Genomic DNA, 24,595 nt, shown 5'->3' with positions numbered 1-24,595 from the left:
CTGGAGGGTTGAGACAAGCGGTGGCGGCAGCACCGGCCTCCCATCTCCACCCAGCAGGAGCTCCTCGTCCGGGGAAGGCACCTGCGCCGTCTGTGGGGATAATGCCGCCTGCCAGCACTACGGGGTACGGACGTGCGAGGGCTGCAAGGGTTTTTTCAAGGTGAGAGCTCTGCGGTTTGCTCCCCTCCCCGCGTCCCCCAGCCTCCCCTCCCTCCCTACCTGCCCCAGTACGCTCCTGGTCCTCACCCGGGGGCTTGGGGGAGTTGTGTTAGAGCTCAGAGCACCCCAGCAGGGCATGATGGACACCCACCCAAAGTTTTTGAAGAAGGCCAAAGCAAGGCCTCTGTAGGATAAAAGGATCAGCCAGTCTTGGCTGAGGGAGGGCCGTGGCAGTGAGCTGGGCAAACTATGTCTCCGGTCTGCCAGCATCCCTCAACGGAGCATGGGTCACCCCTCTCTGAGCTATAAACTGCATTTGTTCCGTAGTGAAACTCACCTGGAATACATCCAACCTGGGTTTTACTCAGTCACTCGTTCCAATTAAACCTCATTTTTAAGTGAGGAAAGAAATTCAGAGATCGTAAAGTCCACTTGGTATTTTAGTTGATTGCAGCGGGTGCCATTTGTTGTCGTGGGGCGGTTGGGGTGAGGAGGGCTGTAGGGTTGGCGCCAGGATGAAACTGGTTTCGTGCTTGGGACAAACCCAAGCACATCTAGTTTTATTCGGTTGCTGCCTCATCGTTACTCTTCAGTTCCGGAGCCCAGTGGGTCCTCACCAGCGGAAGGCTGCTTGCAGAGCAGTGACTAGGCACTGCACAGGGTCCTGCTGCCCGCTCCGTAACGGAGAAGGCTTTGCAGCGGAATAGCAGCACAAAAAACTTACACATGGCAGTTTCTCAGTGGAACCTTCGTGCTTATGTTTTTCAGATTTGAATACCCTCTTTTTGCTCTTAGATTTGAGCGCTTCGTAATTTTCTTTCAACAGACTGAGTTCAGATTCCTGTATTATTTTTGGGATTAGCTTGTTTAAGTGAAAAACTTGGGATAGACTTTTAGGGGGATGGTTCTGGGCAGCAGGTTTAAGATTTGATATGTTTGGGGTTGATTTGGTATATTCCTTCCTGCAAAGATAGCAGTCATGCCCCTGTTCTGGTAGAAGATACGATGGGAACAAAAATAGTCCAAAAATAGTGTGTAGGGGGAGGGCTTACAACAGTTTTTTTTATTGTATGCAGAGCTGCTAACGTTACTTAATAATAGTCCTTTGACTATTATTACTATGTGGTAAAATACCCATCTCCTGTAAAACTCATTTGTTATTTAAATATAATTAGAAAAGGAAACACAAATAACCTGGAAATAGGCAGCTCTTACGGGCCAAATCCTGCCACTGTGGAAATCAATAGCATATCCTCGAGTGGGAGCAGTATCTAGAGCTTATTCTGCAAAATTAAACAGTTTTTCAGCTCTAAAGCACAGTGAACAATATTTGCTGTGTCTCTTATGTTTAGTACATTTGAAAAGAGACACAAATTATGAAATAACATTTTTCCATTAATTTCATTGCAGTGAAAGATTTAATATTGAATGTTGAGCTGATAAATTTGTTCCTGTTCTGATATCTTTCCTATTAATGTCTTTTTTTGTGCTGTGTTATTTATTGATGTCTCTTTGATTTTAAGTATGGAAACACATAATACATTTTTGCATCAATATTTGTTACATTCTGCCGAGGCTTACCAGGTTTTTACAAATTTTAAATTTATTGTATAGTTTTAAGATCATTTTAGAGTTAATTAAATGTATATAAATACAGTATAATTCTGTCTATTTTTTTCCTAGATCAGGTTAGCTTTCCCAGAATATTTAACTAAACAGATTTTGTAGGGGTTTCTGGTATTTTTATTTTTCTCCCTGATGATTTTAATGGCTAACCAAACCAGTTATTGTGGTGTTTGACTAACAATAGCGATAGCAAGAGAAGTACATCGCAGATCATTTTGATTTTATTTTAATAAGGTCAGCAATAATCAAGGGAATGAACCGAGTAGAAAATTGTTCCCAAAGGGATATTAAAAGCGGAGATAATCTAATCCCCAAAGGTAGATGCGATGACCTGGTAATTTCAGATATGATTTTATCATTCAAAGTTGCCTGTCTCCAGAGACTTGCTTCTGAACAATCCTAGATGATTTTCATTGTCAGCAGCTAACACTAATAAAATTGTTTTTCCTGGAGGCTAGTGTGTTAGGAAATTAATTTTATCTAATTATATGAATTGCACTGTCGCTTTTCATGTTGTAATTAAAACACATTTTGTCAGGTTCTAAGTTGTTCAAGAAACGATCAGTTTACTGTTTTTGTGTTGCATTTTCGCAGAGAACAGTTCAGAAAAATGCAAAATATGTTTGTCTGGCAAATAAAAACTGTCCAGTGGACAAGAGGCGTCGTAACAGATGCCAGTACTGCCGGTTTCAGAAGTGTCTCAGTGTTGGCATGGTTAAAGAAGGTAAGGGCTATTGCTATTATTATCCCAGACACTGAAATGTTACGTTTAATGAATGTCTGTGTGTGTGTGTGGACATGGATCTCTTTACAATGAATTTTACAGTGATGGGATTCATAACTTACCCCAAATTATGTGCATTTGTGTAATAATGTATTGATTTTCTTCTTTTCACCCATATTATCATATTTAGACTTTAGACCCCAGAGAACAGCAAGGTCATGAGAGGATAATTTGACACTGGCCAAAACGTCTCCTTTATTACCTTTGAACGTTGCTCGATAATGCTGTTGGCTTCCCCCTGTTATCTCACCGGGGGCTGCGCTGGATTGTGTGCATTTTGACATAGGATCTTGTCTCATTCCCATAAGCTGATTGTAAATTTGCAATTAATTTAAATGGAAACAGGATCAACTCATTAGTCCCAATTCTGCAAATATTTAAGTATGTGAGTAATACTGTGTGAGCAGTCCCATTGCAAATACTAACATGCATAATATAACCTATATAGCGTGACCATATTTTTTCAAATGCTTCAAGAAAGCTAAAATTACTTTGAATGAACGACTCTGCCATTTAAAAGGCGCACCAGTAGTAGGATCATTAGGATTTGTGTTTCACATTCAGTTTTCTTTCAGCAGTAGAGTGTCTCTGTGTGTGTGTGTGCACATGGGCACACATACACGGGCGTGTAGATGTGCTGCAAACAAAGCATGAACACTAGGAACACAGCTGGGCTTTAAGTAAGCAGCTATGTTGCTGCTTACGATCATAGGTCTGACACAATTTTGGTATCGTTTGTGTTCCTTTGCATCAAGAGCATGTGCTGAAACTGGAGAATGCTCTTATTTTTGCTGGGCTGGCCACCATAAGAAAAGCAGGTGTTCATTCTGATCCCTCGTTTGCTGGTATCCTCACAACTGATACCCTTTTTTTTTTCACTTAGTTGTCCGTACCGACAGCCTGAAAGGGAGAAGAGGTCGGCTGCCTTCCAAACCAAAGAGCCCCTTACAGCAAGAACCCTCTCAGCCCTCCCCGCCTTCTCCTCCCATCAGCATGATGAACGCCCTCATACGAGCTTTAACCGACTCCACGCCCAGGGAGCTTGACTATTCAAGAGTATGTCTCACTTTTCTTTGTCTGTTTGTTTTCCACGTAGAAATGATTTGTGAACTGCATTTCTACTTACCAGCCGGTTTGCTAAAATGAAATTAAATGTGAAATTTGGATGAGGGTAGAAATTTGTCCAGCCAGCCATGTCTTTTCATGGTAGGTGGATGATGAGGGGAAAGGAGGTGCAGTAGAAATTAGTGTTAGTAACTATTTATCGTGAGGATCTCAATCACAAAGTTATCTGCAGTATATTCCATGGGTGAGTGAAAGCAAAAATGCGTGGATAAATAGAGCATTCTTCTTGCAAAAGGCTCTGCCAAAACATTAGCAATTACAATACGATCGATTAATCTACGAAACTCAGGAGCCGTACTCATATGTCCAGTATCTTAATTTCCAGGTTCTGAAGCCTAAAATCTAATAGCGCTCCCCTAATATTCAGATACAAGAGTTGCACAAAGTAACACTGGATGGATGGAGCCATTTCTATTGAAATCAGTAGGAATTTTGCCATTATTTAAATGGGGCCAGGGTCTGGCTTTGGATACCCCAGCATGAATATTTCTTCAGTAAAATTCACATTTGTAAAACAAACCTTTTAAAATCAAAATTCTAAAAAATTATCTCAGCAAAGCTTTACCAGAGATTATATATTTTTGTAACCTTGTTCTTTAATGTATCATATTCACCATTTAAATATTCATGGAATATTTTGAAAGCTTAAAAAATTGTTCTATAGTTATTAAAATACAGCATTGAAATGGCTTGTTAAATACATTTTTAGGCAGCTTGATATAGGAAAAGAAAAAAATACAGAAAATTATCTCAGCAAAGCTTTACCAGAGATTATATATTTTTGTAACCTTGTTCTTTAATGTATCATATTCACCATTTAAATATTCATGGAATATTTTGAAAGCTTAAAAAATTGTTCTATAGTTATTAAAATACAGCATTGAAATGGCTTGTTAAATACATTTTTAGGCAGCTTGATATAGGAAAAGAAAAAAATACAGCTAAGGAAAAACAAGATCAAATTCCTTCCCCTTAATGAAATATGATTAAATCTGAGACTGTAAAAAATACAGCTGTGCTCAGACAGCATCTACATTGGCCATTTATCACTTGTTGCTAAGTAATATTTAATACTAAACCATATTTGATTGTAATTATGTAAAAATTACATTATTCTGGTTTAGAATATACTTACATATATCATTTAGCAATTTTAAGCATGCGGTAACATCTTTTCTTCAAGCTAATCTGTAAGTATACAATCATATAATTTTCCAAATTATTATTAAGACTCTAGCTGTTCAGTATCTGACAGCCTTTTAGGGGGAGAATGCATTAGCCTTATTTACACGTATTTTAACTTACCCAGAATGTCTTGGGGGGTCATTCTGCAAATACCGAGGTGTGTGACGAGCTGTGCTCTTTGGCAGAAATCTGCTGGGTTCCACAGAATTACAGGCATGTAACAGCCAAGGCCATGAAAGCAGTATCTAACCTTATGTATTTATTTATTTATTTATTTATAAAGTTCTTTTGAACTTACAAAAAACTGAATGAAAACTGTGTATTTTTATGTGACTTTTTTCTTTGTCCTGCATTAGTTACTTCTCTTTTAATGAAAACAGCCCATAGATCTAATTGTTGAGCAATTCTGTTGGACATTGCAGGAAGCATATGATTGACAATAAATTAATTTAGTCTTGGTAGCTAAAAGATTAAGTGTGATTGTCTGTTAGGACATATTAATATCCAAGTTTTTCTTTACAATAAAATATATAATAGCCTGTTATGCTCAGTAGTACTGAAAATACAAAAATATGCTAAAAGAAGTTAATAGATTTTTATGTTTTTCATAAACCTTATACTTATTTTGAAAAGCTAAGGAAGATCAGAAACAAATGCTGTGTAAAAACTGAGATCAACTAAATGAAATATGCAGTAAATACACTGCAGTGCTAAAAAATCCCTTTGAAGAATAGTCCTTTACCTGTAAAGACTAACTTACGGCAAGTGCGGTTAGGTTGTGACCCTGCTGAGCACCACAAATGGGTAGATCTGGAAACTTGGCTTTGGAGTCAGTCCTAACACTTCCACAGTCACGACCTTAATGTTTAGCATGGTCTTCATGTTTGCAAGCCGTAATGACTTGACCATCTTAAAAGTACTGATAAGAGTTTCAGAGAGGAATGTGTACCCCTTCCCTCCAAAAAAACCTACACACACACACACAAAAAAAAAAAACCCCAACCCCCAAACCCAAAACTAAATTATATAAGCTATGAATTTTAAACCGAAACAGATTGGAACCGGTTCTGTTCAGAACATGGTTACTTTTCATTTCGGCACTGGTTTTAACTTACCAGTCCACAGCAGCGGTATATTTAGGTACTGGGTTTCAAAAAGCAATTGCTAGGAAGATAATTTGGTTTATGAACTCCTTAAAGGCCAGGGGCCGAAGTCCGATCTCACACCTGTTTTACTGGTACAATTCCACTGAGTTTACACTTCTAAGTAAGTGAGATGAGAAACAGACCCTATATTTTGCCATCCTTATTCATGCAGAATAGCCACCAACTTAAATAGAAATGTTGCCTTGTTGGAGGGAGAGTGCAGGATTTAGGTAATAATCCCCCCCCTTCCCCAGCCAAAAATGAAGCAAATATTGGGGCTTTTGGAAAAACAGGCATTGCTTCTCCTCTGTGCAGAGAAGTTATTGTTAGGCTTTTGCAGCTGTAGCAGTTGATGAAGGTCTGATGAAAGCAGACAAAGGATAGAGCTATCAGGCTCCCCATCATCAGGCTTTCCACATCTCTTTAGATATACCATAGAAGTTAATGTTGCTTGCTACACGTGTAACCCCCTCCTTGAGTAGCAGTCGGGTTTCATTTAATTCCCAAAGGAGCTCTGAGGAAGGGAGTAAGGCAGAGCTTTGTCTTCTGGCTTTCTCCCGGCGTGCCTCCAGTTTGCACAAGGCAGGTTAAGAAATACATATTGGAGCCCTTCCGTACCATGGCCTCCTGACCAAGGGCAAGCTTACCAGCTGTCTTGGTCAGAAGTAAGGTCAAATATCACCTCTTCTCAATGAAATAATAATGGAAAAAACCACAGATTTTGGTGCATAAAACAGAACCATATCTATTGTTTATGGTTACTTATATACTCACAAGTCTGTTACAAGTAAATAATATTTTATTTCAGCTATTCTTTGTAAGTGCTAACTCTTTGCAGCTAAAAATTGTACAATTCCATATAATTTTTTATCTTTCTTCTAAAATTGGTCTCATGGGCTAAACTAAAACAACAAATACAGGTTACAATTTTTTTAGATGCATTTCATTCAATTAAGTGTCCCACGTGGGGTATACCGTACTGTAGCATTCATAGTTATGTGACATAATGCAGCTTCGTTCAGCTTCATTAGAAAATGTTAAAACTTTGCCTTACTTTTGCCAAAGGAATGTTTTATAAATATTGGGAGCAAATTAATACCTGGCATAATTACGCTGACTTGTGATGAGTTATATTTAGAATGAACTTAGGGTAGTATCTTCTTTCTTTTCCTTTTCTTTTCCTTCCTCTTCACTGATCAAAGGATCAAGAATGTGTCTTGCCTTAACGGTACCTGTGGTGAGGCAGGAGTTTCCATCAGCCTTTTCCATTTCCCTGTGTAGAAAGGAAGAGTCATAGCTCAGCCCGTGCGCAGCAAAGCGTATCTCCCAGAGTCTTCAGGAGCTGAAGGCCATGAATGGCAAAAGCCCGTCTACTCACACTCACACTGTCTTAGCTTTCTCCACAGCTTCATTTTAAGAGGGTCCAGAACATGCAAGGTCTCTGAAAAAGCATACGATCTTTTTCTACCCACTAACCACCCCGGCGCATCTTGCTGCAGTCCAGTGCCAGGAGTAGTTATTTCATGCTGCTTGAGCATCCTCAACTGCTCCATTCAGATGGGGGACTGAACACGTAAATGGTGCAGCATACAGATTTTTCTACCGCTGCTCCCCATCCTCTCTGTATTTTGGCCTCTACTTGCTTCACTGTCACAGGATCCTTCAGAGTAGCTGGGGCAGAATTTGGGAACTTTATCAGAGGCATTGCACATGTTTCACTAGCTGACTACGGCTGTGAGCTGGAGCTTACCATGAGAAACTCATGTAGTTAGTGTTGGGTAAGCAGAACAGAGTCATTCAGGGCTAGCACCGGTACCCCAGATACAGCCAGAGGTCTCTAGGATTGCTATGGTTCTCCAATTAATCAGCAACTCTGATGCCGTGTCCTTCATCCCTTACTTACCGACAGCAACCAGCTCCAACTGGGACAGGCAGAGAACAGGACACCTGCCCAAGAAGTTCTGCTTACTGCCCCACTCTCTCTTTCCTGCACAGAGGTGACTTTTGGGTTGCAGTAAGCAACTTGGGTGATACCTGCAGCCCAAGTGGCACGCCTGTAATAAGGTCCTCCCAGGCTGCCAGCCCACTGTTACCAATCGGGAAAGAGATGTGGGTCTTTCTGCTTCCACTCTGGCTTGGGAAGTTGCTAGGGAGACCTTTAGGCTGACAGACTCAAGCCCTAACTGAATGTGGAAAGTCATTTCCAAAGGGCGTGCACGCTTCTTTCAGCCATGGAGACCACCCCAACCTTTCCTTGGCTGAGTCCCAGAGAGAGAGTGGTTATGAAGTCTCTCCCAGAAATAACCCACAAGATGCCTGATGGGGAGGAAGCTGTTACAATAAATCCCAAATCATTCAGTTCCTGTTCAGAAAAGCAGCAGCACTTTCCAAGCACAGAATCGGACTAAGCCACAAAAGCTCCTGTTGTATTTTCTGCCGAGAGAGAGAGCAGTGTTGTGGGAGTGACAGGGATCCACTGGTGAGGAAGTAGGAGACAGCAGGGAGGGAGCTGTCAGAAGGTCACGGGGAAGCTGAGAAGCTGAGCCTGTCGAGTGGTTGTCTGGAAGAGTTATGGCCGCATCATCAGGATAATAGGATCTCCTGAACCTTAAATGCTTCTATTTGAAGGATAAGAGGTGATACGGGGCAGCTGTTTTACTTTGAGCCAATTCTGTATTCAAATGAAGCAATGCTGCATGTGTCAGATAAAAGATGATTTATCATACGTGTCTCCATCACTGTCAGATAAAATGCAGTTTGAGAGGTTTTGGAAGAAATCTGCATTTTGGACATACTGAGACAAATTCATCAATGGGAAAAGAGTTTAATTGTAGTAAGTTAAATAGTATTCCTCTTCTAGTGTGATGGAAATTATCCTACCCACCAGGTTTCTGTTTCTGTTTACTAACAGCGTATAGGTACTTGTAAACTGTGATAAGTATTATATTTTATTTATAAATTTTAAACAATTTCTATACGTGTGGAAATATTTTTGCAATATACCTCTGAACAGTAAAACGCCTGTAGGTAGCCAAATAGGTAGGTAGATGTAGACCTACTTATTATGCCTTTGATAATAATACCAGCTTTGCCACAGAAGGAAATGTTGTCGGGCAGGTAACGCCGTATGTTTCACAGAATGCCCTTAAATGCATATAACGTTGCTTTCTGTGGCTTTCATTTTAGTACTGTTCCACTGATCAGGCTGCCGCAGGCACAGATGCAGAACATGTACAACAGTTCTATAATCTTCTGACTGCCTCCATTGACATAACTAGAGGCTGGGCAGAAAAAATCCCAGGATTTACTGACCTCCCAAAAGAAGATCAGACATTACTCATAGAATCAGCTTTTTTGGAGCTGTTTGTACTAAGACTCTCCATCAGGTAACTATTTATTTCATTTCCTCTTAAGCTGATGTGAAAAATCATCCACCTAAATATTTTTAAGGAATAAATATGGCGCTATCTTTGAACATTGTCAATTGTACCAAAAAGACCCACAAAACATCAGCAATGTCTGAATCCACAGGATATGGTGTTTAATTTGTTTTACGCTGCAGAAAAACCAAGAAACTGATTTAAAAAGAGAGAATAGGTCTCTCTAATGTGCTGCTTTTTATTTGATATACCCCATCCTCTTCTTCCATAGTAATTGAAATTGATCTTCAGGTACCATTTGAGCAAGTTTGCTTCATACTCATCAGCATAAACTATAGAAAAGCACCTTCAGTATGAAAGCTTTTTCCTTTTCCCCCTTCTTTTGTGCATGCACATCTTGGTTGTCTGTTTTTGAAAGGGATGAAGAAGCTTTAAAATCTTGTTCAGATTGTTTTTCTTCTTAATACCAAGTCATTTAATAAAGTGAGATGCTATTTGTCAGTCTGGCACTAGTTAGGACACTTTACCAAAAACACTTTCAGGGACTGGGGAAATTCCAAACTGGTGATCTGAATTATACCCTTGTTTCTTTAGGTTGAAAATGACCTTCGCATGTGGTTTTTAACAGGAATATTTGCCATAGGGAGGGGGGGAGAGCTTGGCTGTAACGTCTCTCTTACAGACAGGTTTTCACATAAAAGCGTTTATGATGTTATGTGTATTGTGGTGCATTATTGCATGTATTTTCCATTGTTCTTTCCTTATCAATTTTTACAATATGAAAAATGCAGATGAGATGAAGTAAATGCTGAGCGATGCAGAATCTCTTCTTTCTCCAGTTTTTACTAGCTTTGTATTTCAAAATGCACTCACTTAGTATTCCTTTGGTTCAAACATACAGTATTTAATGTAAAATGTCTTCTCTGTTTATGCCTTTGGGCAGGACCAAAATCTTAACTAATTAGACAGTCTACACCACATGCTACAGCTAACCTCAGGCTTATAACTCTACCAAGTAAGCAATCATAGAAGCTTGTTTGTTGTACTTTGGCCCCAAGGGAGAAACGTATTGTCAAACGTGAATGCCCACATATGTCTCAGGATAATATGCCTTGGATTTTAAATGACAGACACTTCAATACTGGTTATGCATTTTGCTGTAAAGTAGAAAATGCATTTCTAATTTTTTTCAATTATTTTTATTCGAGGTCTGATACTGCTGAGGATAAGTTTGTATTCTGCAATGGACTTGTGCTTCATAGACTTCAGTGCCTTCGTGGATTTGGGGAGTGGCTCGACTCTATTAAAGACTTTTCCTTAAACTTAAAGAGCCTTAACCTTGATATCCCAGCCTTAGCAAGTTTATCAGCTCTAACTATGATTACAGGTAAGTGCTCCTTTGTTAATAGAAAGCTTCAGACTCTAGTGCTTTGCTTTAATGCAGATTCAAGCAATTTCAGTTAACTTAGCTATATTCAGGGTAAAGTGAGTATGATTTTTAAGCATTGTAATGACCATACCAAAATTGTGGACTAACATTAGGCCATCAGATACCCCTGTTAAAATGTAATCTAACCCTCTGTTTCTTCATGGTTTCATTGTTTTCTTGGAATAGTCTCTAAACAGCAAGCTGCTTCCAAGCAAATTGTGTAGCTCCTACAAAAACATTCAAAATACTTGCTGAATTCACAGAAAAGCCTAATGACATGACCAGAGCTAGGTCTCCTGTGTGGGAATACTAATATCAGGGTAGCTCAAGAGCTAGAAGCCATACAGCTAGTATAACTCACCTCTCAGCAAGATAGCTAGACCAGAAAGAGTGCTTCACGAGGGCAGGCAGGCTGCTTTTGGTAGCCAAGCTGCTGTAGATATTCCATGTACTGCTTTTTTGAGAGGGAAAGTTGGAGAATAGTAAGAAAAATATCCTCTTCTGCAGTTGTACAAAAGCTTTTGGGTGTGCATGTGACCACATCACCCCTTCTGCCTGCTGGGGCGAACAGCAGGAAACTAATGTCAGAATCTGCCAAGTCTGGCCAGTAAGTACAAAACAGGGGAGCATGACCTTATAAAGTGTAATTTTCTCATTCCTGAAACAACAAAGCTCCTTGAAGTACACACTGCATACCTTGGGCTTCTTGGAATTGAAGAGGCATGGCTGACGGAAGCAGGAAGGGTTGGGAGTAAGGGTGTCTGACAACCATACAGCAGAAGTCAGAGCAGCAGTCATCTCTACCGAGAGCCTCACACTCATTTCAGAAAAGCTGGTGGTATAAAAGTGCAACTGTGTCATCAGTGTGAGATGGGGCTTCGGTGTGCCTTGAGCTGGATCTTCCCAGGGATGCTATAAGCTCCACTGGGATGGATATTGATTTCCTCCTGCATTTCAGGCATCCACCAGTTTGCAGGCGGTGGCCTCAACAATATCAGCTGCAGTCTTCATTTTACCTAGGATGAGATGATGCTAGGGAAACACTGAGATAAAATGCTCAATGGCAAATGTAAAAACTATAAATTGGCCAATTCCTGCTGGCATTTGTGGGGCCAAGACTTTGGCTTCAGAGTTTGCGTGGTACGCTTCCTTCCTGCATTTGGGTGAAGGGTTAGCGTGTACATGTTCTAGCATTAACTCTCTGCTTCTTAAGAAAAGTATTTTCAGGTTTTTAATTAATTTCTGTTCATTTTTTCTGTAGTTGGAAAGGCTCCATTAAGGTCCAGATCCTAGCTTCTTTGATAAATCGCTTAAGTCCAGAGTAACTCATTGGAGTTGCTTTGTTCTGTATGAAAATTTTTCAAAATGAGTGATATGTTAAAGTGAGAAAGAACATTCCCAACTTATTTTTTTACTCCTGTTTATAAACATCCACTGACATGTGTTCATGAATACTTACATATATGTATTATAAATATATATGTATGTATATACATACCTATATACACATACAATGTATATATGTATGTGTATGCATTTAGGTATCTATAAATCAAAGACAGGTGCTGTCTCTCTCCATATATATTTACATACAGGCATATATGTTCACATACGTATAGCACATTGATTTAGATTATTTACTATATATTAGATATGTCTTTTTTAGATAGACACAGATAGCTTGTTCTTGATCATCTTCCTGGAGACTGAGAGGATGCAGGTCGATGAATAGGATCCCCAGCAAGCTGTCTAAGTGAATGCAGCAAAAGCTACTGTGTAGGAAGAAAAACTTTTCTCCTTACAAACCCATGCCCTGCTTTAACATGATAATTCTTTGTTCAGTTAGACACTGTTTGCTTGGCCTTACATAAAGAGTCAAAGTTGTCCAGTGGCTGGCTCAGGTCACCCTAAGATATTTAATAGAAATAGCTTTTAATTGATAACGCCCCACATTTCTTCCTTTCCTTGATAACAACCCTTTCAGGAGTTGGCTGTATTGTGCTGGTCTTCCCAAAGTTTCTAAACAAATGGAAGTAACTGTTGCCTTTAAAAGGAGAGCATTTCTGTCCATAAGAGCTTTAAGGTTTTCTGTATTTGTCAAGCTTTTCTTGATTTTCTCACCTGTATGAGATGGTGCTTAAAATTAACGTAGTTTTCTGTGTATTCTTTTATTTCATGAGGCCAGTGTATCTCTGCCAATTTGCTCTTAAGGACAGGGTATACTTTCATGTGATCTAAATTAGACTGAAGCTCCTGCGTCTGGTGATTTATATTCACAGGTTTCAGATCTCCAAGGGCAGCTAGCTAACTTAGGGACTCAGCCAGAAATTTGGTCACCTGAAAATGGATGGTATTGTATAATGATGATACTAAAAAAAACCTGAAAGAGGAAATCAGGTAATTATGGCCAAGAGAGCACTACAGCACAGAATGCTGGTGGGCAGGGTTCTTTTGGGACTTTCTCAGTGATAGTATATTGAAATTTTATATTTAGGAAAGCCTTGAGATTTGCCTCTGTTATTGCATGCCATGAGAAATGGCTTCTTGTCTTCTCCCTACAGTTTGAGTATGACAAGCCACGTGCTGGTTTTCAGCTAGTCCCACCAAAAAAATAGTAAAGATAAATTTTGGAAATCTGAAATCTGTTGAACATATTTAAGCATTGTTTTGAGGCTTTGCTTAGATTTAGGTGGGCGTTTTAGGTGCCATTCTTTATCTCTGGAGAAGATACTCTTTTCCTCCCATCTGTTGGAGGCGATGGGTAGTTAGCAAACCCTGGTTCAAGCCCTTTTTGTGAGTCAGAGCAAGAGAGAGTGACCTTTTCCAGGAACATAGGATATCCAACTATTGAGTATCATTGTGTCTTTTGTGTTGAGGCCATTTGACATATTTCACGGGCTGCAGAATGGCTGTTGTGTATGATGATTTGGGGATAAGCTGGCACTCAGAGGGACACCCAAGGCCCAGTCTCTGGTCTGATTCCAACAGGAAGGGAATCTGACCATGAATCTCCCATGTCCCAGATGGAGATCCATGTCACTGGGCTGCAAGATAGGAAGGAGCAGAAAAGCTCTATTTTGTGAATATAGTTGTTTGATTTTATTAGCAACACTGCAATACCAAAATGCTGGCTTGAGCAAAATTTTCTTCATTATTACACAAATTGCTCCAGTTCTTATTTTGCATTAGTCAACTTTTCATGACTTGATGGTTCAACCAAAACCAGAAAAAGACAGCAACCCAGTGTTGTATAATAGTCATAGCTTGTTTTAATACTGTACAGCATCTTAGGTAGCACCAAATTCAAGAATCGTCTCTCCAGGTAAAGAAAAACTCTCCTGGGAATAAGGACCTGTTTGTTCTTCTTGATTTCATGAGTGCTCTCCATAGCCCAAACAGAGACATGCTCTTAGAAAACAAACCCTCTTGTATCCTACTCATTGGCAGTATTGCTGAAGGAGAAAATTAGTAGAAGTTGCTACTCTGTTTCGCATGTTCTCTCTGTGTTCTGCAAGAGTGACACGGAGAACTAACGTCTCTCTCCCAGTGGAGGAAGAGGGAATAATGTAAAAATTACTGTTGGAGGCTAAAAGACATGCCACTGTTCCCAGTGTCCCAAGATACTGAAGGCTGTTTTCTCATTTTGGGATGTCAAATCGGCTCCCCAGTAACAGCCCCAGTAGTTCCAGTGCCTTTTAACTAGCACTGCTGACTTGTTTGGAGCTGGAAAGCTCCATGTCCTATCTAAACCACAGCTGCAGGTCACAGCATAGGATGCATGGCTATAGGCATATATGACCATTCGTTCTGTTTAGTAATTTTGAAGAGAACAACAGGAGACCTCGTGAGTACCACAACACTCGCTAATTCACTGCTTGCTTTGAGTAAAACGAAAGGTGTGCACAACACAAAATAAACAGGAAAAGATTTTGTAATATTTTGCATTGTATAATCCATTAGAAAGCCCATATATTTGTGCTTTTTCTGTTTATTTTATGTTTCCTGGGAATTTGCAGTATGTTGCCTAGAAGGAAAAGCATCATGTCGGATTGTGGCTGAATTTTCAGGTCCTTTCAGATAGGACAGCAGCTTGAAAGAGCACCCAGAATGAAAGAAGTGACATCTGGTTTATTGTGGGTGGCTTGCAAACAGTTAACTTAAAACTCTGCAATGCCAAAGCACATCTGTTTTCTTTAAGGTACTCCTTTAGGATCTTCCTCTCTCTGTCTCTCTTCTCTTTTTTTACTTCCTTCAGTTGGTTAAGAAGGGCTGGACACAACTTCCTCCAGAGCAGATCAGTGGTGCTCTGAGCATCAGCCAGAAGAAAGTAGTCAGGAAACAACACATGACACTCACCCCACATCCCCATGAAAGCAAGAAATTAGTTCTGTCCTGTTCTTTTTCTTTGGATCACTTATTCTGTTGGGATGTAGGATCTAATGAGTGAAAGAAGAGTGCCAACACGGAAAGAAAATGCTTGTCGCCTTGGGACAAGTTCTATCCCTAGTTCCACATGGACCGTTTCTATCAGTTTAGTGTGTTGCATGGATCACAAGTGTTCCTGCACAACCACTCCATGCTGGACTGGGTAGTGTTGATGATGAAGCTTTGCAGAGTAGACCAGATATTAGCTCAGCCTATTCTTGAAAATGCTTCCTTAAATTCCGAAATGACCATTTATAATGCTCTGCTTTACAGTTTTTCTAACAGTGTCAAAATATAAAGATTGAGACTCCAATGCAGATCATCTCAAGGGCACACTCTAATTTAGCCTCAAATTTCTGCCTGCTCTAAAACTGCTAGTGTTTTCTCTCCCTCTCTCTCTCTCTTGTTGATTCTCTTGCCCTCTCTGCCTCTTCCTTTCTCTATCCACATCAAAATATTATTGTTTTGCCCACTTGACACTCTCAGTGGGATGCTGCCGAGTACAGAGCATTCTAGCCCTCATTCAGCCAAGCTCTTTCGGCATATGTTTTATTTTAAGTGCGTTACAGACCAGCCCAGAGCCACTGTATATATTGGGCTTATTCACACTCTTAATGCTTTGTTAGACTGGCACCAGAACATTGAAGAATATTGTGAGGTTTCAATTAATTACGAGTTTGTGTCTGTCTTCCCGCTGTTGGGCTTTCCGTTCCACTTTACAAACACAATTTTTAGCACCATCAGTCATACCAAGAAATAGTAAGGAGTCCGGTCTGGCTAAAAAGGGTCTGGCTGCTGCAGTTCCCTTCTGAACATGAACTTGTCCAACTTCCCTACGGAAGGGAGGCTCACCTACTCTTCAGCAGCAGATATCCTTCAGTCCTGTTGCCAGGATCCTCCGGAGTGGGTGCTTCGTGTGCTGGGTCTACATATGAGCAGGTGGCAGACTGGAGGAGTGTAGGAGAGCCAGTTATAAAAAAAAAAAAACCTCCAGATTGCATTGTCTGCCTTCCCCCCGCCACTTTGCTGAGGGAAATACTGTCAGCATCAAAGTGAAGTACTCACTCCTCCTTCTCCCCTCCCACCCTTTCGCTGAGGCAAGAACTCTTTCCTCCTACAGCAACCAGTGGCTTCTGTGCTACGTTGTGGTTTTCTTAAAGGAGGGAGCAAACTGTGATGTCCTGTGTGGTCATTCAGCTCATCTGACTTTAGGTACCTTGCACAGCTGATGGAGAATACAGGGCAGCTCCAGAAGATGTTTCTTCCACCTAAAACATCTAAAAATGCTCATTCTTCCACTGGTGGTAGGAGGAGCTCGAGAAGTCCGCGCTCCTAGCTTGGGCACCCTTGTGAAGCGCCTGAGAGTTGGGCAGGATGAATATGGGCCAGACTGCAACAGGAAAGGAGACTCTTGGATCTGCTGAGTTGCAGTCTTGCCGTGTAACAGTGTGCATGAGACAAGCAGAAAGCTGTAGGCAACTGAGCCTCGCATTTATTTGAGTTATAGAAGGGGAAGAGGGTTGTGAAGGGGGAAGAGAAAATCAGATAACTATATTGAAACTGAGACAATCAAGAGGCCTGTTTTAAGTCTGCAGTGTAAATCTCGCATTTCTGATTGGACTGACACCTCAGAATGAATTAAGGCTAAAACTGATCCACCCTGACACAGAGCGCAGAGCACAAGGGTCTTTGAGATACTCAAGGTCTTTGAAATACTTACGCTCTTTGACAGGTGTTTCTCATAAAGGTAGCACTCAGTCTGCCTAACCCTGGCATAATCTACCCCATGTCAGAGATTAGGGAAAGAAGGACTAGCACAGCTGGTGACGGGTTTTCCTGCTCTTTTACTTTCTGCCTATCAGGTTTTTGCTGATCAGCGTAATTATAGCACAGAATCGCATTTTGATTCCTGGGAAAAGGAGAAAGGTGTAAAAAACTTGCTGCGTTCAGTTTGCCAGGATGAGCTGCTAGGTTTGCAGAGCTTTAGAGGCAAGACTTCCGATGAATCATTTTGACAGGCTTATGGAGAGCATCTTTGCCATAAATCACCATTTTTCTTGCAAAAATCAATGGTATCCTAAAACACAAGGCTGAGAAATCCTATATTCACTTTACCTGGTGCCTTTTAATTGTCGTTATAAGAAAGTCTGAATACAGTAATATTTACACACCTCCTCAATCAGTTAGAGAAAATCTATTGGTTTTGACTAGCTGTCCTTCTTGGGATAAATCTTGGCCTTATCATTCCCATGTGGAGAAGAACGTCCTGTGGAAGATGGTGAATGATTAGAGGCCATCAGCTTCAGTGCCAGTGCACACGCTTACCACAGGTGCCTCGTGGTGCTCCCTTTAGGTTGAGTGAGAAAGACTGTGGGTCTTTCTTTGCCCAAATGAGACCGGTCGTGTGGAAAAGGCAAGAAAATGTGTTTCCTGCTATTTGAACCCTAACTATTAAATTTAAATCTTTGAGTAAATTAGACCCAAGGCTCCTCAGGTCTATGTAAGAGACAAGTTGTTTCTTATGCTAGTACATTCCCCAGAAACTAGTTGGATGCTAACACCAGAGACTGCGATGGCAGTGCCAGTGCATGCAGTGCCCTTTACTAGTGGAAAGGCTTCCACATAGATGGCTTTGACTTTCTATGGGTCCACAAGGGATGCCTTATGGATTGGAGACTGAAAACCCCTTCTTCCAGTGAGGCAGTTCCAGTCGTGCGGAATTACCTTTGTAGAGATTTGCAAGTAGCAAAGGTCATTGCATGGCAATTCATGCAGGAGACGACAGCCTGGTTTATCGGAGACTGCTTTTATATTGTAGCACCAGAGAGCGGCTTAAGGATGGAGTATGTCTTAATTCTGAATTTTCATGATTTCGTTATTTAAAGTAAGGGTACTAATCTTTGCACATACTGTGTTTTGCATCAGTATGTTTCATGGCTAGCCACCAAAGACACGATTTGTTCATGAAACCTTCTGAACTTGCCAGTGGGAGACAAAGACTGTTTAGTTCTGGCTGGAAATGTTAACAACATTGCTGTGTCCTCCAAAGCCAGAGATAATTTTCCATACTCTGCAGCAAGGTACACACCTACTAAGGCATTGGGTTAAAAATCTGCTCTGCTCATTTGTAGTTAGGTTTTGGATCCATTCTAGTATTTCAGCTCCCTAGATCTATAAGATGTCTTCACTTACACAGCCAGGAAACAACCTCAAAACAGGTTAAAAGATGGGAACTCTTCAAACACTGCAAGATTAATTTAATGTCCTGCAGATTCTCTCAGTAGGCTAGTGGTAAAAAAACCAACCCTAAAGCTTTTCAAATCTGTATAAAATATTTATCCGCCAAGATTTTTAATGGCAGAATCTGCCTAAGTATTTACTCTCAGTGACTTGTATAGTTAAGGCTTACATAATTACACTATACACCATTTACTGGAAAGGCTTTAAATATTCATTGACTCCTCGTGTTTTAATGTAAACAAGGCACTTAGAATACCTAGGGTTTTTAATTCCTGCAAGGTGAAAAAGATGTCTGAAGCAGATGTTACTGCTTGGATGAGTGTTGCTCTGAAGCAACAGGGCAGATTGATGGTACTTAAATGACAGAGCACAGTAGCTTCTGGCCAGAGATGTACATGTCTGCACATCTCTGATTCTGATCCCAGCCTGGTGTTCTTCAGGAGCTAGCTCTGCCTAAGTAAATAAAGTTGGAAAAAGTGTAAAATGGGTGAATATCAGTGGAAAATCAGACCTTTACATTTCTGACTGCCTTCATTGAATCCCATCTGTTTTATTGGTTTGTCAAGAACATCTAGCCAAAACAGGCGGTAAGGGGAGGCAGCAAGGAGTTTATATATACATGCCTAGGCAAGACACCGCTGCGCCTTGTGCAGACATCGTGCCTGCTTCTGGAAGTAAAGAAAACTGTACTCTTTTCACTGTTCGTTAGGGGACGGACAGAGAAAGTATCTACTTCCCGCTCCTCCTGGAGTAGAGGAACAAGACTTGGGGGCAATGGGCACAATACGGCACGTGGCTGCCCAGGGTGGGGAAGAGGGCCAGGGGAGGCAGACGACTTCAAATGCATCAAACACAAGAACTGCCAGGATTACTCCTCGTCCGCTGCTGTCACTATTTTTATGTGTCTAGTTGGTTAAAATTAATCTAACCTGCATTTTCTTTGACTGTCCTATCCGGTATTATTCTATTTCATGTGTAAGTGATTATGACTTTGCTGTTAAGCAAGTTCTTACTTACCTGTGAATTTCAAAGTCGAAGGCAAATCAAAACATCACAGAATTATTTGTTCTGAAATGTTTTATGAATTTATCCACTAAATCTTGATAGCAAACAGCATAAAATTATCTTTCCCCATGTACCAGTAAAGAGCCTGCTTTTAATGAATCACAAATCTGATTCATTCTGCTTATGCTTAAAGAACTGTGGATGCGTTTAACGTGGTTGTAGCATTTTAAAAGGCTATTCGAAGAGCTATGAACCCCAGCTCCCCTTCGTTTTAGGAATGCTGAGGTTTTGGTGATGGGTAACACAGCTGCCTTCTCACTTTAGGCATTGCTCACTCAAAGCAGAATAGTTAACTTCCAGGCTTCTTTTATCTCAGACCTTTTAAAGATGAATAAACTAAAAAGCAGCAGCTGATCAAAATAACAAAGGGTGGTAAGGTGCCTTTAGTTTCTTACAAGAGTGTCTGCAAATTCCTGGTGGAATTCTAGGCCTGGCGCTGATGGAGCTGGCTAAGGATATCGATCGCCACTTGAATTCACTGAATAAATAATGGTTGCCATAGTTATTGAGCATTCACAACTGGTAGGGAAGCACGGAAATCTCCAAAACACCTCCTGTGATAGTTTTGCTGGAAAATCACCCAATTAATTCTGTCTCATATCATGAAAATTATGCGAGATACGGAGGATGCTTGGACTCCTTGTACCAGAATTTCAGTCATAATTGAGCATCTCTGCCGCCTGTTTTAGCAGCTAAAGAGAAAAGGGCGCTTGCCATCTCTCATTTTGTGTGGCAGAAAGGTTAACTGACATCGTATAACCCCAGCTGTTCTGAGAAATCTTATGCTTTCAAAGCATTTTTTGCTTTGAGTACCAGAGCATGGATTAGGGTTACACCGAAGAAAAGGAGTTCTCTCCATTTGCGGTAGGGATGCTGATGTGTTTTTCCTCTCGCTTTGCAGAACGACATGGATTAAAAGAACCAAAGAAAGTGGAAGAGCTATGCAACAAGATCACAAGCAGTTTGAAAGATCACTTAACTTTCAGTTGCCAAAACAAAGGACAACCGCTTGAGTCTGCAGAGCCGAAGGTACTGGGTGTTCTGGCTGACTTGCGTTCTCTGTGCACACTGGGACTGCAGCGCATCTTTTACCTGAAACTGGAAGATTTGGTGCCAGCCCCTTCCATTATCGACAGGCTGTTTCTGGACACCTTACCCTTCTGAGTCAAACCACCCTCCTGAAAGGCAAATGCCCACCAGAGCAGGCAAACGGATCGTGACTTACAGCTAACATTTCTGCCCTCACTTAACAGAAAAGCAGCTCCGAGTCTAAAATGAGGTCTTTTCTGGCGCTTTGTCCTTACAACCTGAGGCCTGAAACTTACTGGCTTACTGGTTTGGGGTTGTGTTCTTTGTTTTCTTTTGTGTGATTTGGGTTTTTTAAATGGCTAATATGGCACTTTTGGACAATGCTATCCCAGCAGCAGTAAAAGGTTAACATGACTGTTTTAAATCTGTTGTTTAACACCTCATGCTATATGAGGAATAAAATTGTAGAAGCTGTGTTTGAAAACAAGAACAGCAAATAGTTGTTTGCCAGGGTAGTATGTGTTTTGTGAGGATACCTTTAGCATACTTCCTGCATCAAGGGCACATACATCAGCACAATCTAAAGAAAAATTCACTTTTTTAGCAAAGTACATTCAATTGAACATTTCATACAAATCAAATATAGCAAAATGACAATGGCTGTTAGCTCCCATGTTCAAGTGCAATTTTTTAAAGTGCTGTCTTACTAAGTCTTGTTTATTAACTAATTTATTTTACTATGAAAACAAACGGAAGAAATCAAGTGAGAAAATTACATGCACTAACTTACCTGACAGAGTTTTCCAAACTTGATTCCATGTAGCGCGACTTATTGACAAATGTATGCGGAAGACACGGGAGCAATTGTGGCTCAGTTGTTCCTTAGCTAAGGAAATCTGAGTAAGTAGTGACTGGAGCACACAGGGTCAGCATCAGGGATAGTTCAGTTTTAGACTTCTAACATAAGCGACTAGTTAGTAAACAGACAGAAGATGGTTTTCAAGAACAAGCAAGTCTTGTAAAATAGTATGAATGTAAGTGCTAGGAAGGATATAGTGGGCTGCGTTTAAACATTCCGTGTTCGTACTCCTTTTTGTATGTTTATACTGTTGATGCCATATTAATATGAAATAATTTGTTGCATAGTGTCTTTATTTGTATAAATGTTTGTATGCATGGTATATTGTAATGGCTTTGCCTGTATTTATTGCAATGACTGCCAGCTCATGGGAGCCCTGTTACACATGATAACTAAATGGGGTGTTCACACTGACTCAGATACACCGGTTGGAAAACTATATACATATATATAATGTGTATATATATATATGTATATACCTATATTTGTGTGCGTGTGTGTGTGTGCGCGCGTGTCTTTTTATTAACCATTTGTATATAAAATATCTGTCAAATCACAAGCAGAGTTATTTTACGGTTTATTTGCAGTGACTTCTAAGGCAGTACTGTTTAGCACTTTGATATTAAAATCTTGCTCATGTTTTGCTAAATTCAAATAATATTTAAAAAGTTTAGTTCTAAAAAACTTTATATGCACTGTATTAAGTCAAAATTTTGTTGGTCATTTTGCTAAGGAGATTTTTGAATGTCAACCTGATGTCACTGTATCTTTTGTTAGCTTTAAACATTCTAGCTTTTGTCTTTTTTTAAACTATGCTGTTTATATGGAAATTAAATTATACAATCAAACAGATGCCAAATGAATTGCCTAATTGCTGCAAAGGATAACCCAGATATCGAGTCACTGTATGGTTTTCAAATAGTAATCTGGTATTTTATCACTTACTATGTTTGGATGTGCTTTTATGAAAAAATTATTCTTATATCAAGATTTATAGTAGTGTCAATAGGGAGACAGACTTCTAATCACTATAGTTAATATTTCCGGTTTACCTGCAGATAATATTTGGAAAAGTATTGCTTTTTGTATTGACTTTTAAGCTTATGTGCAAACATAATAGCATAATTAAATATCAGAGAAGCTAATGTTTCTTGTAGGTTGCTGTAACAAGCCTGACCAGCAAGACAAATATATTTTGACTGAATTTGCTTTTGTATATACTAAATATATATATATATACGTATATATATATACACACTCACACACATGTGCGCATACAAAAACATACAGACACAAAATCCAAAAGTATGTTTACTTTTGCCTCCTTGTGTAAGACACAAGGTCCCTTGAGAAATGACGTTTATCTAGGGACAAATCCTGCAGGTGCTGAGCACCAGCCAGATGAGGGCTTGCAGGCTCTTCCTGCGAGTGGGCCCTTACGAAGAATTTTCAGGTGAATCAGCATAGTACAGTAAAATTGCTTTTTTGTTGAGCAAGGTTTATTTATTAAGTGGAACGTGAGTGGGAGGTAGCAGGTCCAGAGCCCCGTGTGAGATTTCACGTAGCCGGCGTCCTCCAGTCTTCCATAGATAGTCTTAACTGTGATACTCTCCCAAATCCCGTCATCTGTGGAATCGTCCTTCGTGTCAACTTCAATACACAGATTCATCCTAGAGTACAACCAGTGACAGGTCACAGTGGTAAAAGAAAGAGTTAACGCAGAATAAATCTACTACTTCTCTTAGAGCTCTCTCAGTGTGAACATGCCTTTGTCTAGGCAGAATTCAGGAATATATCAGGTGTTAAGGGAGAGTGCCTTGCTTTTGCTTCAGACAACAGTGTTTCAAGAGTTTCTTCACTCCGCTAACCGCAGTAGTTTTTTTCTTTTTCTTTTTTCTTTCCTTTTTTTTTTTTGTGGTGTTAACCTGTGGGTTGAAAGAAATGCTCTTGTACATATACAATGTAAATTAAAATTATTAAATTGAATAACATTTTTTTCAGAGGCCCCATGTGTGTTGAATAAGTATGCTTAATTCTGTTAAAATCTGATGTGAATTTTTTATCATTTATAAAACATTAAAAAAATTGTCTACTTGAGTCTTAAAAGTGGAAAAATTGCTGAAGCATGCTTAAGAACACTGGCAATTTAACGGCTAGTCTTTTGATTAAAATAGCTTTTATATCAATACAATAAGACCTGCAGTATCTGGCTACGCAATCTCAGTTAGATATTGAGAGCTGGACCATGGTTGTCCCAGAGGTTGAACCACATACGGAGCAGAGCAGAGACTACCTGCCCCTCACTGTACTTCTCCTCCATGCCAGGAAGGGATTGTAATTAACTCACAAATGATGACGGCCACAAGGGAGGGAGGGGATGGCTATAGGGCTCATGGTCCCATATAGCACCTATGTCTGGCTAGAAAGAGGACAGAGCTCTGATCCCATCTTCTGCCCCTTTGTGTCAGTAAATCCTGGTAAGACATCACTCCGGCAGGCACCTGCAGCATTTTCTTTAAATGTGCGTCCAGTTCCTTTCCTTACCGTGCCTTTGCTTCGTAGGAGGGATCGCTTATCTCCTGCCAGAGAAAACTGTTTGGCTACAAATGCATTTTCTACAAATGCAGTTTTGAGAGGCATCTGCCACTACTCCGGGTATTGCCATAAGTACCGATGGCTCTGGCACACCTCTGCGAGAGCTATTCTTCTGCAGGAACTGCTCGGCTGGAGGTTACATCAAATGGTGTGCTGTGGCGTGCTGCAGGATTGGCAGCTGCTTCTTTGGAAATGTGACAAAACAAAAGGTTGCTCAAACTCTTCCAAATTATTTGTTGCTTTTTTCCTATGCCTTATATTTAAAATTAAATGAAAAATCTTAAAATCCTTAATGAGAATGGCAATGTGTTTTGCATAATAGTCCCATCAGGCAAAACACGCAGATCTTGTGACCAACCTGCACCAGGGTCTGAATTTTCACCCTACGAGAAAAAGCTTATCCTCACTAAACTCACAAGTATCTCAATTTGTAATTACTTCAGGGGCCGTAAGTTGTGTCCTTAGACATGGGAACAAAACTGTGTCCTGATCTAGATCACCTGCACTTGTGTCCTTATGTGCGCCTTACGTGGACTCCTAAACCACGTC

General features: G+C 40.3%; 1 protein-coding gene across 1 annotated transcript in view; it reads left to right on the top strand.

Moving 5' to 3' along the window:
* Window positions 1–22,655, top strand: part of NR4A3 (nuclear receptor subfamily 4 group A member 3) — a 25,374-nt gene extending 2,719 nt beyond the window's left edge. The window contains exons 2-7 of the mRNA XM_019471365.1: window positions 34–160; window positions 2,380–2,509; window positions 3,453–3,625; window positions 9,211–9,410; window positions 10,613–10,791; window positions 20,465–22,655. Coding sequence (XP_019326910.1) covers window positions 34–160; window positions 2,380–2,509; window positions 3,453–3,625; window positions 9,211–9,410; window positions 10,613–10,791; window positions 20,465–20,727 — 1,072 coding nt within the window. The 3' untranslated portion in view covers window positions 20,728–22,655. The remainder of the gene's footprint in view (window positions 1–33; window positions 161–2,379; window positions 2,510–3,452; window positions 3,626–9,210; window positions 9,411–10,612; window positions 10,792–20,464) is intronic.
* Window positions 22,656–24,595: the final 1,940 nt, after the last annotated feature.

The sequence above is a fragment of the Aptenodytes forsteri genome, unplaced genomic scaffold, assembly GCF_000699145.1.
Source record: "Aptenodytes forsteri isolate BGI_AS27 unplaced genomic scaffold, ASM69914v1 Scaffold97, whole genome shotgun sequence".
Lineage (NCBI taxonomy): Eukaryota > Metazoa > Chordata > Aves > Sphenisciformes > Spheniscidae > Aptenodytes > Aptenodytes forsteri.
The sequence above is the reverse complement of the archived record's forward strand: the minus strand, read 5'-3'. Positions and strand labels throughout refer to the sequence as shown.